We start from the raw sequence: 14,302 nt of genomic DNA on the forward strand, positions 1-14,302 counted from the left end.
TCTTGGGCTGATACCACCCTCACACCCTGTGCTTTAGCCACAAACCTCTCAGCCTAAATCCCTTCCTCCTCCACCCTGATATTTTGTCACACCTTTTCCTCTGCTTCACCATGCCACAGTCTCCTACTTGAACTTTAGGATCTACTAAGACAGCATGTCCTGTGGACATTCTTTCTAAGAAGTTGCTCCTGCGATATGGTCTCATAGAACCTTGTGTTAAGGTATTCATTCACAGCCCTTCCTACCAGTGCTTTATCTACTTGCTTATATGTCTGTCCAGTCCCGTAAGAGTGAAGAAACATGCTGTTTCATGTCAGGAGCTACGTCTTGGTCAAAAGCATAGGGAAGCTTGTAGGACTAGAAGCCTAGAAATGTGAAGTCCTTACCTGGCTCAAGAATGGCTCATCATTTCTTACTCTTCCTCCATCCATCACCTTCCTCTTGGCAAATAGTAATAACTTTTGTGGAGACTCAGCCTTTCCCCATTTCTTCTTCCACCCTCAAAGGGCGTGGTTGACAGAGTATATCCAAATATAAGTGGCATTCCCTTCTACAGAATAATAACATTATTTAATCACTATACAGCTTTCTTTGGACAAGGGAGATTTTAGAATATGGGTCAGGAACCTTTTTCTATAAAGGGCTACAAACTGTCTCTTTGTTTTTGTTTAGTTCTATAAACCTTAAAAGAAAATAAAAACAGTATTTTTAGTGGACAGACCATGGAAGAATTTTGACAAAGGGCTTTAGAGCATAATATCAATGTCAGTGTATTTAATGGCACATAAATACTAATATCAATGTCAGTGTATTAAATGGCACATAAAGGACTCCACCCCTCTCACTATCCTCTGTCTTACAATTGTGTGGTCTTTCTCAATTTGGCAGTTGTGTGGATGTAACCTCTGGCCTTAGCACTGTCTACTGTTAACTTTTCTTTACTTCCTTCCTATCTCTTCAAGTTTCTAGTTGGCCTGCATGAGCCTTTCTGTTCCTTCCACCCCCTTCTCCTGGGGGTAATTTGAACTGTTAAAGACACTAGACTTCCTGACTTCCTTTGGACATTTATTTTAAATTAGGAGAAAGAGACACAACCAAAAATTATTTTTATAAGCAAGTTTTTCCTTTTTCTGACTATTCCCATCCCACATTACTGAGTGAACTCTCTAAAAAAGGATTTATTATATATTTGCAATAAACATGTCCCTGAAAATTAAATTCTTCCTTAGCCCTATCTGTCACTCTTGTCACCTGCCTGGATTTTAATACTTTCTGGTAGGCTGGGCAGAGAAGTTAATCTGGATATTAGGAATGTGTTCCCCATAAAGCTGTCTATTTTCTTCATCTGGCTCTATTCCTCTATGAGGAACCCCATAATGATAACTTGGACACAAAATAATTTCTCCACTGAAAAATCATGTTTCCTCAATAAAGAAGAAAAGTCTAATGCAAGTTCACAAAGTGTTCACCAATGAAAAGATAATGTGGTAAATGGTCTCTTGAAAGGTTTAGATAATATAAAAATTAGCATTTCTGCCATAAACTATGGACTTTAGTTAATATATCAATTTTTTATTAATTGTGGCAAGTGTACTATACCAATGTAAGATTTAATAATAGGTCCAATATGATAACTTTGTTTCATGGTCAGTTTTTCTATAAATCTCCAAGTGCTCTAAAAAGTAAAGTTTATTAGTTAAAAAAAAAAAAATCACCCCAACTGTATTATCTTGCTGAGGCTGCTGTAACAAAGTGCCATAAACTGAGTACCTTAAACAAGAGTTTATTGTATTACAGTTCTGGAGCCTGTACGTTCAAGATCAAGGCGTCAGTGGGGTTGGTTCCTCCTGAGAGGTGAGAGAGAAGGATCTCCTCAGGCTTCTCTCTGCGCCTTGTAGATGGCTGTCTTCTCCCGTGTCTCTTCACACTGTCTTCCCTCAATGAATGTCTCTGTGTCCAAATTTCCATTTCTTTAAGGACAGAGTCATGTTGGATTAGCATCCCCTCTAGTGAACTGAGTCTGACTTGATCACCTCTGTAAGGACCTATCTCCAAATAAAGTCACATTCGGAGGTGCTGGAGATTAGGACTCCAACCTATGAATTTGAGGAGAGAGACACAGTTCAACCCATAACACTAACCGTCCCCCTAAAACTAGCACTTTAGTAACGCCTACCATTTTTCCGAGCGTGTTTCCACACATCACCTCTTTAATTTTGCCTTGTCTTTTGTCTGCATTTGTGTCGGTTCTGCTCTTCTGCAGTGACAGCCAGCAGCTGCAGCTTCTCTACCTGGAGTGCATCCTGTCTGTGCTCAGCAGCTCCTCCTCCTCCATGCATCTGCACAGGCGCTTCACGGACCTGATCTGGTGAGCACCTACTCCTGACGCCCCCACGCTGATGCCAACCCAAGGGCTGCTGCTGGCTATGTCTCTGGGTCCCTCTCCATGAAGTCCATGACCCACCAGTAGTAGTTTCATCTATGCGTAAATGTCTTAGAGAGAAAGCAGGGAAATTGTGGCCAGGTGCAGTTGTTCACACCTGTAATCTCCGCACTTTGGGAGGCCGAGGCGGGCAGATTGCTTGAGGCCAGGAGCTCGAGACCAGCCTGGGCAACATGATGAAACCTCGTCTCTCCTAAAAATACAAAAATAGCTGGGCATGGCAGTTGCGGGCACCTGTAATCCCAGCTTCTTGGAAGGCAGAGGCATGAGAATTGCTTCAACCTGAGAGGTGAAGGTTGCAGTGAGTGGAGATAAAGCCACTGCACTCCAGCCTGAGTGACAGAGCAAGACTCTGTCTCAAAAAAAAAAAAAATTAAATAATAATAATAATAATAGGCCGGGCCCAATGGCTCACGCTCCCTGCACTTTGGGAGACCTAGGTGGGCGGATCACAAGGTCAGGAGTTTGAGACTAGCCTGGCCAACACAGTGAAACCCTGTCTCTGCTAAAAATACAAAAATTAGCTGGGCATGGTGGCGGGTGCCTGTAATCCCAGCTACTCGGGAGGCTGAGGCAGGAGAATCACTTGAACCCGGGAGGCAGAGGTTGCAGTGAGCCGAGATCGTGCCTGGGCAACAGAGCTAGACTCTGTCTCAAAAATATATAATAATAATAATAATAATAATAATAATAATAATAATAAAGCAGATAAATTGCTTTGTTGACATCCATCAGACCAAACTCCGCAGAAAAACTGATGATGATTATGGCAGAATATGCTTCCAGGGCCGTCTTTGGTTTATATCATAGGATCATGAGAGACCAGAACCAGAAAATTTTTCTGTGTTTTCAGCTCGTTCAAAAAGCATATAACTTATGCAGGGGGCAAGAGATACTGAGCTTTACTCCTAGCCCTAGCTCCATCTCAACCTGAATACCAGTCTCTTAATCATAGTCAGAGATTCCCAGAAGTGACAGGCCCCATAGGCAGCCAGCTGGTTGTTCTGGGTCCCTGGGCTTATTGACAGGAAGGAAGCCAAATGATAGGTGTCAGTATGGAATTTGCAATTAACTTCTCAAATGAGAAATCATTTTGTTATTTGTAGTAATATGAAACTTTATAACAGCCATTTAGCATTTTGAGTCCATTTCTTCACTTACGATGGTTTCTTAATGCTTCTCTTATATTTTATTTCATTCATGCTAGCTCAATTTATGAGGAAAAGTATTGTTGAAATACCTAGAAATGTTAGAGAGACTTAGAAAACAGGCAAAATGTAGCCAAAAGAAGAAGCACTAAAGAGCCGCACTCTTGTCATTTCTATGGCATCTGTTTACTCGCAGAGTAAATTTTATCATTTGGCTTGTGGGGAAAGTTACTTTTCTCACCATCTCTTCCCAGGAAAAACCTCTGCCCTGCTCTCATCGTGATCTTGGGGAATCCAATTCATGACAAAACCATCACCTCTGCTCACACCAGCAGCACCAGTACCAGCCTGGAGTCGGACTCTGCGTCTCCGGGAGTGTCTGACCACGGCCGGGGATCAGGCTGCTCCTGCACTGCGCCGGCCCTGAGCGGACCTGTGGCTCGGACTATCTATTACATCGCAGCCGAGCTGGTCCGGCTGGTGGGGTCCGTGGACTCCATGAAGCCCGTGCTCCAGTCCCTCTACCACCGAGTGCTGCTCTACCCCCCACCCCAGCACCGGGTGGAAGCCATCAAAATAATGAAAGAGGTGAGGAGGCACTGGAGATCGCCACCAGGTTTACAAGGGGGCCTGACCAGCGTTTCGCATACAAGAAGCGCTCAGAAAAGGCTTGCCAATCACTTGCCGGAACTTCATTACTGCCTCATGGTGTCCAGTAACGAATGCTGTCTCTAGAGTCAGTGCGTGTGTACATGTATTGTGAGCCGGGGTAGGAGGGGTCAGTGATGCCTACTGATGCAAAACCATTTGAGAATCGAGCTAGTGCTTGTTAAGACTCTGTTAGATGTGCACCAGACCAGGCCCATGCTGAGATTTCATTCTTCTACCTTACGTGCTGTTTGTGCAGATATATGTGTTTATTCGCCTTTGCCAACATTAGATTTCAAAATGATTTTATACTCAGGTTGCACATTATCCAAAAAAAGAGCTCTGCCAGTCTCTGATTGCTAAGAGGAATCCCTTTGTCCCATTCTTTTGCCTCATTTCTCCCAAATGTCATGACCCCAGCAAGAACATAAAGGTTGTCCAGATTTCAGTAGCCATCCCAGTGTGCTACTTCATGGTTTTGAGGTAGAATTAGGGTTATTCTGAAGGTGCTTCAAACAAAGATTCCTCTGCCTTCTCTCAAAGAACCAAAAAGAAAAGTCATCAGTGTTTTTGTATTTGTGAATCTGTTCATAAAGGTCAAATTGCATTTCCTTTTGTTATCTCAACACCCCCCCTCCAAAAAACCAGAGTAGCAAAATTCCCTTGTTGATGATTAATTTATTTTAAGCAATCATTGCTGCCAACCAATATCTGAGAAGTTAAATTTGAATTCTTTCTTGGTGTTTTAATGAGATTTTATTGTAATGAGTATTGGAAAGTTCTGACTCACTATCTCTAGAAATTAAGGAGTAGCCCAGATTTAATGGCTGTTAAGAAAATCTATGAGCCCACGATAATAATTACCATTCTTTTTCTTGCCTACTATATGCCAGGCACTTCACATATATTTTTTTTAATTCATAATAAATTTGTGAGGTTGTATATCAACTTTTATTTATTTATTTTGAGACAGAGTCTCACTCTGTTGCCCAGGCTGGAGTGCAGTGGCACAGTCATGGCTCAATGCAGCATGGACCTCCTATGTTCAAGTGTTCCTTCCTCCTGCCTCAGTCTCCTGAGTAGCTGGGACCACAGCTGCATGACACCACACCTGGCTAATTTTTGTATTTTTTGTAGAGACGTGTTGCCCAGGCTGGTCTCAAACTCCTGAGCTCAAGCAATCCGCCTGCCTCAGCTTTCCAAAGTGCTAGCATTACAGGTGTGAGCCACCATGCTCGACCATCAACTTTATTTTTATCAATTAAGAATGTTACTTCTTTTCCCCACCAGAGCTTCAGGCAATGGAGATCAAAAGGCCAGCTTTAAGAATTGATCTTCACTAGATGGGCAGATAAAATACAGCTTTGGAGGCCAGTGAGACTAGACCACACTTCACCACTCAGACAGCAGTGGCCCTTCCCCAGGGTCCTCTCCTACTCCTGTTCAGCTTGCATCCTGGAAGGGCAAGCATGGGCTTCCTCTGATTGGCAGATCCCCAGGAAGATGGGAGAGAAACATGCTAGTGAGGCATGCTCAGCTCCTTATCCTAAATTCACCAGTCCGATCAGGGGCTCTTCCTGTACCTGGAAGAAATGAGAGGAAGGGAGAAGAGAGGCCTAGAATTTTACTGCACTGGATGGATATTCCTCCTCATAGAAGTGTGATGCCAAAGGAAAAGGAAATTTCCTCCCACAAAGAAACTTAGGCTTTAGGAGGCCAAATGGTTTGCCCAAAGTCCCAAAGAAAAAGAAAAGGTGCAAACCCTGGTCCAGCTGACCCTAATCCCACGGTCTTTTCCTGTATCATCCTTATCACTGGACTTGACTCTCACATTGCAGCGCAAATGACCCCCAGCAGCCCCTTTTTCTTGGTGTTGGAACAGCTGCCCATTTCAGGAGCCTGAGTTTAAGAGTCAGGGTTCAAATCCTCTCTCTGCCACACACTGGCTTTGTGATATAGGTAAATCATTTAACTCTGAACTTAAGAGTTTTCTCATCTGTACATTGTTATAATATTCCAAAGGTTGCAAGTTCAAAATGCACTAAAGTTTGCCTAAGTACTTTGTAAATATCAAGTGCTAAACAAATATATGGTGTACTTATTGCTATTCTAAGGAAGAGAAAACACATGGAGGCTGAAAATAGCTGGTTCAATTCTAGCTGGCCTCCCTCTCCTGCCTGTTTTATTCCTTTTGTCTTACTGGATTTATGTCCATAAATCACCATTGTTAACAATTTTCCCATTGCCCAGGGCTCTCTAATGGCTTTTCATTGACTCTCCCATCAAGGCAGAGTTACTGTGCCCAGCTTCCAGAGCCTTCTTCCATCATTTGGATTTTCCATCACTTCCCTGGATGCACCTTCATCCCATGTGACTGATCTGCTTTGTTCAATTCCCACCTCCCCGCCTCTTCAGGGTTTTCTGTCCCTTATTCCTGTGGGTCACTCCCCCCTCACAGAATTGAGTGGTTAATTGCAACAGGCTAGATACTGCTGCCACTTCACATTAGCTTATTTACAAACTCCCTTAGGAAGATAATGTTATGCCCATTTTCCAGATGGGAAAGCTGAGGCTCTGGGGGGAGAAGTGACTTGCCCAAAGTCCTTCATGTTGTGAGTCGTAAGGCTAAGACGGTGAAGCCTGGTGTTCTAAGTATGGCTGCTTCTTTGCTATCAAAATCCTTGTCCTTCATGGCTGGGCTTCCTCAGACCACTGATCGGGTTCTTCTTGAAATTCCATCCCGCCATTTAGCAATTGATTATACGTCCCATAACACTGATTGTTTCACAATAGAATGGGGAACAAGCTTCTTGTCTCCTCAACTATACTTTTGTATATAGATTGCTTCTGTATGTTTTCCCCTAGTATTTAACACTATAATGCTTGAATCAGAATAAGTGTTTAGTAACTTTTGACTGACCGACATGCGGACCTGAAGACAAAATGTCTACAAAGAGGCTATTTTATAAGCAGCAGCAACCTTTCTTTTCCCCTCAGAAATGACAGGCACTAGAGCAGTCACTGCCCACAGTAGAGCCACTTGGTACCTGGATGCTAAGTAGATACTTTGCATATGGCATCCATAGGTCTCTAAATGTGTTTTAAATAATTTCCTTTGTACTGCAAAAGGAAGTTAGTTATGTTTTTCTGTTCATCGTAGATGTTCTAGCTTCCCAAGGTCATTTTGCAGAGATGAGGCTAGAATTTGATGGTAGCACGTCCAGGCAGTGCTGCCCCAAGGAGCTCAGCAGACTAATTGGGGCCAGGATGTTCTGAAAAGCGGTGCCTCCACTTTATACGACAAAACCAATCGTTTGGGAAAGTTGGTAACCTAGATACCAAAATGTGCAGGGCTTGTGCACACAAAGAAAACCACTGGGTACCCAGGATGTTTGTTTAGCCTTTTGGAGTTTGAAGGCTTGGTATGTTATTTCCCTGTTCTCGTTTTAGTTTGTCACTCTGCCATATGCACTGTGTGCCTGTTGATCAAGGACATACAGGACATTTTTGTTTTTCAAAGCATAGCCCCTTTTCTGCTTCTGATTTCCCCTTAAAATGAACAGTAATGAAAAAGTACACTTTGCTTCCTTTTCTCCCCTATGGCTCGGCTTTAGAAGCCCCCCAGTCTTTATCAGACCTCTGGCCCCCCAGCCACTGATCCCACAACTCTCATTCCCACCTGAAGAAGCTGAGATTAAAACATCTTTCATTTTAGTTTTTGTTGAGGGTTCTCCAGAAACCTTACCAATCCATCCCTTTCCCTCCAGATTCTGAAGCAATTGAGAAATAAGTACAAGATTAATGTGGGAATTAAAATAGATTATCTTGGGAGGCCAAGATGGGCGGATCACCTGAGGTCAGGAGTGCAAGATCAGGCTGGCCAACATGGTGAAACCCCATCTCTACTAAAAATACAAAAAAATTAGCTTGGCATGGTGGCGCACACCTGTGGTCCCAGCTACTTGGGAGGCTGAGACAGGAGAATCGCTTGAACCCAGGAGGCAGAGGTTGCAGTGAGCCAAGATTGTGCTGCTGTACTCCAGTCTGGGTGACAGAGCGAGATTCCATCTTTAAAAAAAAATTATCGGATTTATTACCAGTGAATATCTAATTTATTACCAGTGAAGTTAAACTTTAAATTGTGGTGGGATCCCAGGAGACAGTGAGGTTTTCCACTCCATCTTTTGGGAATGCACTTATCCTTCCAGCAAGAGATGTTGCATCCTGAGGCTCAGAGGGTCCAGCCACGGGGCTGCAGGCCTGTAGAGAGGGGGCGAGAGAGAGAGAGAGGGAAAGAGAGAGCCTGCCTGACTTTAGCCCCAGCCTTGTCACTCTTTTTTTGATGTCAACAAAAAGTGGAAGCTTCGTTTATGTTCCTTCCAGAGAGCAGAAGTGTTCAATTTCTGTGGTATGAAAGAAATATGGAAAGAGGAAAAGAGGAGAGCTACTTAAAATACAACTTCTTCTATGTAATGGACCTTTTCCTGCTTTGCTTGGATTATCAATCACTTTGAAGATGAATGGACATACGCTAGGACGTCTGCTGCAGACGCACTGCATTAACCTTCTTTCCTTGAATCAATTTAGCCTCAAGTTGACATTTTCTGTAGACTTCTACCGTATGTATATAAAAATGTGTTCGAAATGAACAATTATGAACAGTCTACATATGAAAACTTGTGAGAAGAAATAAGTGGGAGGATATGTATAGCTTTAACTCCTTGTATTAAAAAGCAGAAAACCTTAATGTCCTAATTCTCCAGCTTAGTTAGAAAAAAAGAATAGAATAAATTCAAAAAAAGTAGAAAGGAGAAAAAGTAAGGATAAAAGAAGAAAGTAATGTGACAAGGAAATATAGGGGATTTTAAAAAGCAGAAAATGTTAGGACTGAACAGATTAAGAAAATTGAAAAACTGTTCTCAAGGGCAATAAAAATTTCAAAACAGGTACAAATAAACAGAAATAAAAATGAAAAAAATACCTAACTATAGGTATTACACACATTAAAAAAATAAAAGAGGGTATTAAGGCATCTTTAGAACACTCTATTTGAAAACCAGATAAAATGGATAAGTCCTTAGGAAATAATGCAACTTTTAAAAAGTTGGTTCAAGAAGAAATTAAGGGCCTGAATAGTCCTATAATCTTTAGAGAAATGGAGGAACTAGTTAAAGGATTCCCATTAAAATTCTGGCTCCATGTAGCTTTAGAAACAAGCTATACAAGCATTCAAGGAACAGGGAATTCCAATCTTCCATGAACTTTTTCAGCGATAAGAAAGAGGGCATACTTCTCCACCCAGTTTATGAAGCTAGCCGACTTGATACCAAAATAAGACAAAAAGAGTCCAGGAAGGTTATATTATAGGCCAATATTACTAAAGAACAGAGATCCAAGTGTTTTCTAGTTCTGTGCTAGAAAAGATTTTTCAACAATCCCTCTGATAATTTTCTTTGTCTAAGCCAGCCCTGAGCTGAAGAGCCAGGAGCCTGATACACACCATATGTCAAGAAGAAAACCTAAATCAGCTTTACTAAGATTGGAAGTTCCAAATAATTCTGTTTCTCCTTATACTATATCACTCATTAGGGAAAGTACATGTTTATTTGATCTCACAATTTAAAAACCTTGTGCTTTTTTGTGATATTCACTTTTCTGTTACTCTTTTACCTTTTTCTTTAAGATACTCGGGAGCCCACAGCGTCTCTGTGACTTGGCAGGACCCAGCTCCACTGAATCAGAGTCCAGAAAAAGATCAATTTCAAAAAGAAAGTCTCATCTGGATCTCCTCAAACTGTATGATGTTTATCCTTTTAGGTCTTTATTGAGGCTGCTTTTCTGAAGACTTTTAACCTTGCTTACAAATCCCTGAAATTTTAAAAAATTCTACATTATATGAAATGTGTCTATTTAATAATTCACCCACAAGCTACATGAGAAGACATATCTCAATTTATTATAATCATGGAACTTTTTATATTTTCATATTGACTTAAAACCAGATGTACCAAGTGAAATATACAATAATTATTCATTGGGATTATTTTAGAGAACTTTTGATTTGCAATACTGTAACTATAGGATTTCTTCATATGTAGCCCCCCTAGAAAACTGAATATTATAGGGCTTGTAATAGTTGTATTCACATACATCTGTTCAGGAATATGTTTACTTTATAGAGGAAGGCCCACATTATGTAACCATTATAACTATTTTCTATTTGAAACACTGAGCATAATACAAAAGTGAGATTGTTCGGGAAGGTCATAAATACTCATCAGGAGCTTCTATTTGTACCCAAAAAACCAGTGAGCCAAGAAGGAGTGTGATTCAATGCAGACCACTTTTTTTTTTTTTTTTTTTTTTTTTTTTTTTTTTTTTTGACAGAGTCTTGCTCTGTCACCCAGGCTGGAGTGCAGTGGCACGATCTCGGCTCACTGCAACCTCTGCCTTCTGGGTTCAAATGATTCTCCTGTCTCAGCCTCCTGAGTAGCTGGGATTACAGGCACATACCAACCACACCTGGCTAATTTTTTGTATTTTTAGTAGAGACGTGGTTTCACCATGTTGGCCAGGCTGGTCTCAAACTCCTGACCTCAAGTGATCCGCCCGCCTCAGCGTCCCAAAGTGCTGGGATTACAGGCATGAGCCACTGTGCCCAGCCAATGCAGGCCACTTTATCTGAAGATCTTCCTCTGCCCACCTAGGCATGTTTGTTTCTTTTATTCATTGCCCAGACCATTTTGTTTTATTCAAATCAGACTATCTGTTTTGAATACTTTGCTGTTTGCCAGGCTAACACTCTTGTTCCTTTCAGAGATATTTTCTACATTTTATGCATTTATTCCATTTTCTCTTTTGAACACTGTTTAGCATCATGGATGGCATGACCGAAGCATGCATCAAGGGTGGCATCGAAGCTTGCTATGCAGCCGTGTCCTGTGTCTGCACCTTGCTGGGTGCCCTGGATGAGCTCAGCCAGGGGAAGGGCTTGAGCGAAGGTCAGGTGCAACTGCTGCTTCTGCGCCTTGAGGAGCTGAAGGATGGGGCTGAGTGGAGCCGAGATTCCATGGAGATCAATGAGGCTGACTTCCGCTGGCAGCGGCGAGTGCTGTCCTCAGAACACACGCCGTGGGAGTCAGGGAACGAGAGGAGCCTTGACATCAGCATCAGTGTCACCACAGACACCGGCCAGACCACTCTTGAGGGAGAGTTGGGTCAGACTACACCCGAGGACCATTCGGGAAACCACAAGAACAGTCTCAAGTCACCAGCCATCCCAGAGGGTAAGGAGACGCTGAGCAAAGTATTGGAAACAGAGGCGGTAGACCAGCCAGATGTCGTGCAGAGAAGCCACACGGTCCCTTACCCTGACATAACTAACTTCCTGTCAGTAGACTGCAGGACAAGGTCCTATGGATCTAGGTATAGTGAGAGTAATTTTAGCGTTGATGACCAAGACCTTTCTAGGACAGAGTTTGATTCCTGTGATCAGTACTCTATGGCAGCAGAAAAGGACTCGGGCAGGTCCGACGTGTCGGACATTGGGTCGGACAACTGTTCACTAGCCGATGAAGAGCAGACACCCCGGGACTGCCTAGGCCACCGGTCCCTGCGAACTGCCGCCCTGTCTCTAAAACTGCTGAAGAACCAGGAGGCGGATCAGCACAGCGCCAGGCTGTTCATACAGTCCCTGGAAGGCCTCCTCCCTCGGCTCCTGGCTCTCTCCAATGTAGAGGAGGTGGACACCGCTCTGCAGAACTTTGCCTCTACTTTCTGCTCAGGTTTGTAAACAATTCTCTGCTGTATAGTCAACAAGATTATTCAGAGCAGTTTGCCTTAATGGGCAATTACTATCATGCTTATAGTTTGAAGTGCTCAAAGCATATTAATGAATCTTCGGGTTTCCCCAGTTTAAAGAGGGCGAAGAAATCTAAGACCTATTAGTTAGTGGTGGTTTATTTGAATTCTACAACAGTCGATGGCTGGAATATACTATGAGGCTGATAAATGTATAGGATGTAAAGTAAAGAATGAGAAGTAGCTGCATTCTAGAAAGGTGCTACTGATTGAAACAAGATGACAATCTGTAATTCTTAAAACATTGAATTCCCAGTATGCTTCTATGACTTGGTGTCTAAAATTCATAGAGCAATGTACTTTTGGTGTATCAAAATGTAAACAATTTTGAATGCTGTCTTGGATCAGTTGCACGCCAAGTCCTCCCAATATATTCTGAATTCTACTGAACATTCGAACAATGTGTGATAGTCTAGTATAGCTTGGTAACGCTGCATTCTCCCATCTCAGATCCTTCCATCTGTTGAATTGTGACTCAGACCGTAAACAGTGGTGCTGGGGGGAATAGTGGGCAAATCACATCAGAAAATAATGCTGGTATTATTGAAGGGCAGAAGAGAATCACCTAGAGTTTTGGTGGAGGAAGCAGATAAAGAATACAGGGAAGTAGTAGCATTTCACATAGTAAATAATTATTTTTAAGATAGTGTTCTTGAAAGATAATACAGAAAGAAATAAATTAATGGGTACATAAAATTTATGGTGGGAATAAATGTTGGTGTGATACCAGGGAGGTCATCTGTGCCTTTCCCTCCAGTACAAGGGTCTCTTGACCACAGAATACTGAGGCAAATGAATCTCCCTAAGACTGTGCTCAGATCCAAAGGGCTGACCCTGGGAACTGACACAGAACTGCTAAAAAGCCATGATCACCACTTGCTCTTCTACCACTTAACCTTGAGCTTGTGTTTGTCATTGTGCTTGGTGCATTTATCACAGTCATTTGTTAATGCATCCACCATCCCTTCCACCCTCCCCTCTCTAGACTCCCTGCTCTTTGAGGGCTGAGACCTTGTCTCACTTCCTTTTTATTTTCTAACAAAACTTCACACACATACATGAAAAAACTGTAGCCCAGTTACTGGAACTTGGTTAGAAGCTGACTGATGTGTAACTTAACAAGTATCTTTAAGAAGCTGACCAAATTGTCCTTTTTCAAGAGGACAAGAAAAAGACACTTAAATCTCTGTATATATAAGAAGGAACAAATTTTTTTTTTCCTTTTTTTTTTTTTCTGAGACAAAGTCTCACTCTGTCACCCAGGCTGGAGTCCAGTGGTGCAATCTCGGCTCACTGCAAGCTCCGCCTCCTGGGTTCATGCCATTCTCCTGCCTCAGCCTCCCAAGTAGCTGGGACTACAGGCACCCACCACCACGCCTGGCTAATTTTTTGTATTTTTAGTAGAGACAGGGTTTCGCTGTGTTAGCCAGGATGGTCTCGATCTCCTGACCTTGTGATCCGCCTGCCTTGGCCTCCCAAAGTGCTGGGATTACAGGCATGAGCCACTGCGCCCGGCTGGAACATTTTTTAATACGAGAATTATCCAAAGTTGTAGCAAGCACCAAAGGAGACACAGAATTTTTACCCCAGAAATTTTCACATGACCTAGAAAAGGATATAAAGAGACATGATTTCTCAACTTTCCTAATTCTTATTTCCTAAGAATTTCATACCTTATTTCCTAATTTCACATCAATTTTTAAGGCTACCTAACATATTTTTTTCTCAATATTTTTTCTTTTGGAGTTAAATATAACAAATCTTGGATTTTTTTATTTGTGTGTGAAACAAAATTCACGTTTTATTGGAAGACTAGGAAAATGTATACTCTTCCTAAAAAAATATTTTTCTCCCTAAGATCTTTTATATCACTGTCATTAAATTTGACATTCTCTTATTGAACATTCTAGGGGTGTGTTTTGTGCATGTTTGTGTCTGTCTGTCTTTTTGTCTCTCTCTCTTTCAGACACACCCACCCAAATCCTCCTTCAACCAACATTTATAGAGAAGCCGAATTGTGCTATATGCTAAGGTCCCAAGATATGTACAGCTTATTCTCAATCAATATTTATTGATTGTAAATTGATGAAGTTGTTCTTCGGTCTCTCTCTCTTTTATTTTGTAACAGGGTCTGACTCCATTGCCCAGGCTGAAGTGCAGTGGCTCAGCCTCCCAAGTAGCTGAGACTATACGCACCACCACA

General features: G+C 42.1%; 1 protein-coding gene across 2 annotated transcripts in view; it reads left to right on the forward strand.

Annotated features, from left to right (window-relative positions):
• The window catches only part of ARFGEF3 (ARFGEF family member 3), a 182,658-nt gene that overhangs the window by 89,533 nt on the left and 78,823 nt on the right, over positions 1-14,302 (forward strand). For both annotated transcript variants that reach the window (XM_019029912.4, XM_063707892.1), the window contains 4 exons: positions 2,264-2,368; positions 3,846-4,179; positions 9,923-10,035; positions 11,113-12,023. In XM_019029912.4, coding sequence (XP_018885457.2) covers positions 2,264-2,368; positions 3,846-4,179; positions 9,923-10,035; positions 11,113-12,023 — 1,463 coding nt within the window. The remainder of the gene's footprint in view (positions 1-2,263; positions 2,369-3,845; positions 4,180-9,922; positions 10,036-11,112; positions 12,024-14,302) is intronic.

The sequence above is a fragment of the Gorilla gorilla genome, chromosome 5 (genome assembly GCF_029281585.2).
Source record: "Gorilla gorilla gorilla isolate KB3781 chromosome 5, NHGRI_mGorGor1-v2.1_pri, whole genome shotgun sequence".
NCBI classification, from domain to species: domain Eukaryota; kingdom Metazoa; phylum Chordata; class Mammalia; order Primates; family Hominidae; genus Gorilla; species Gorilla gorilla.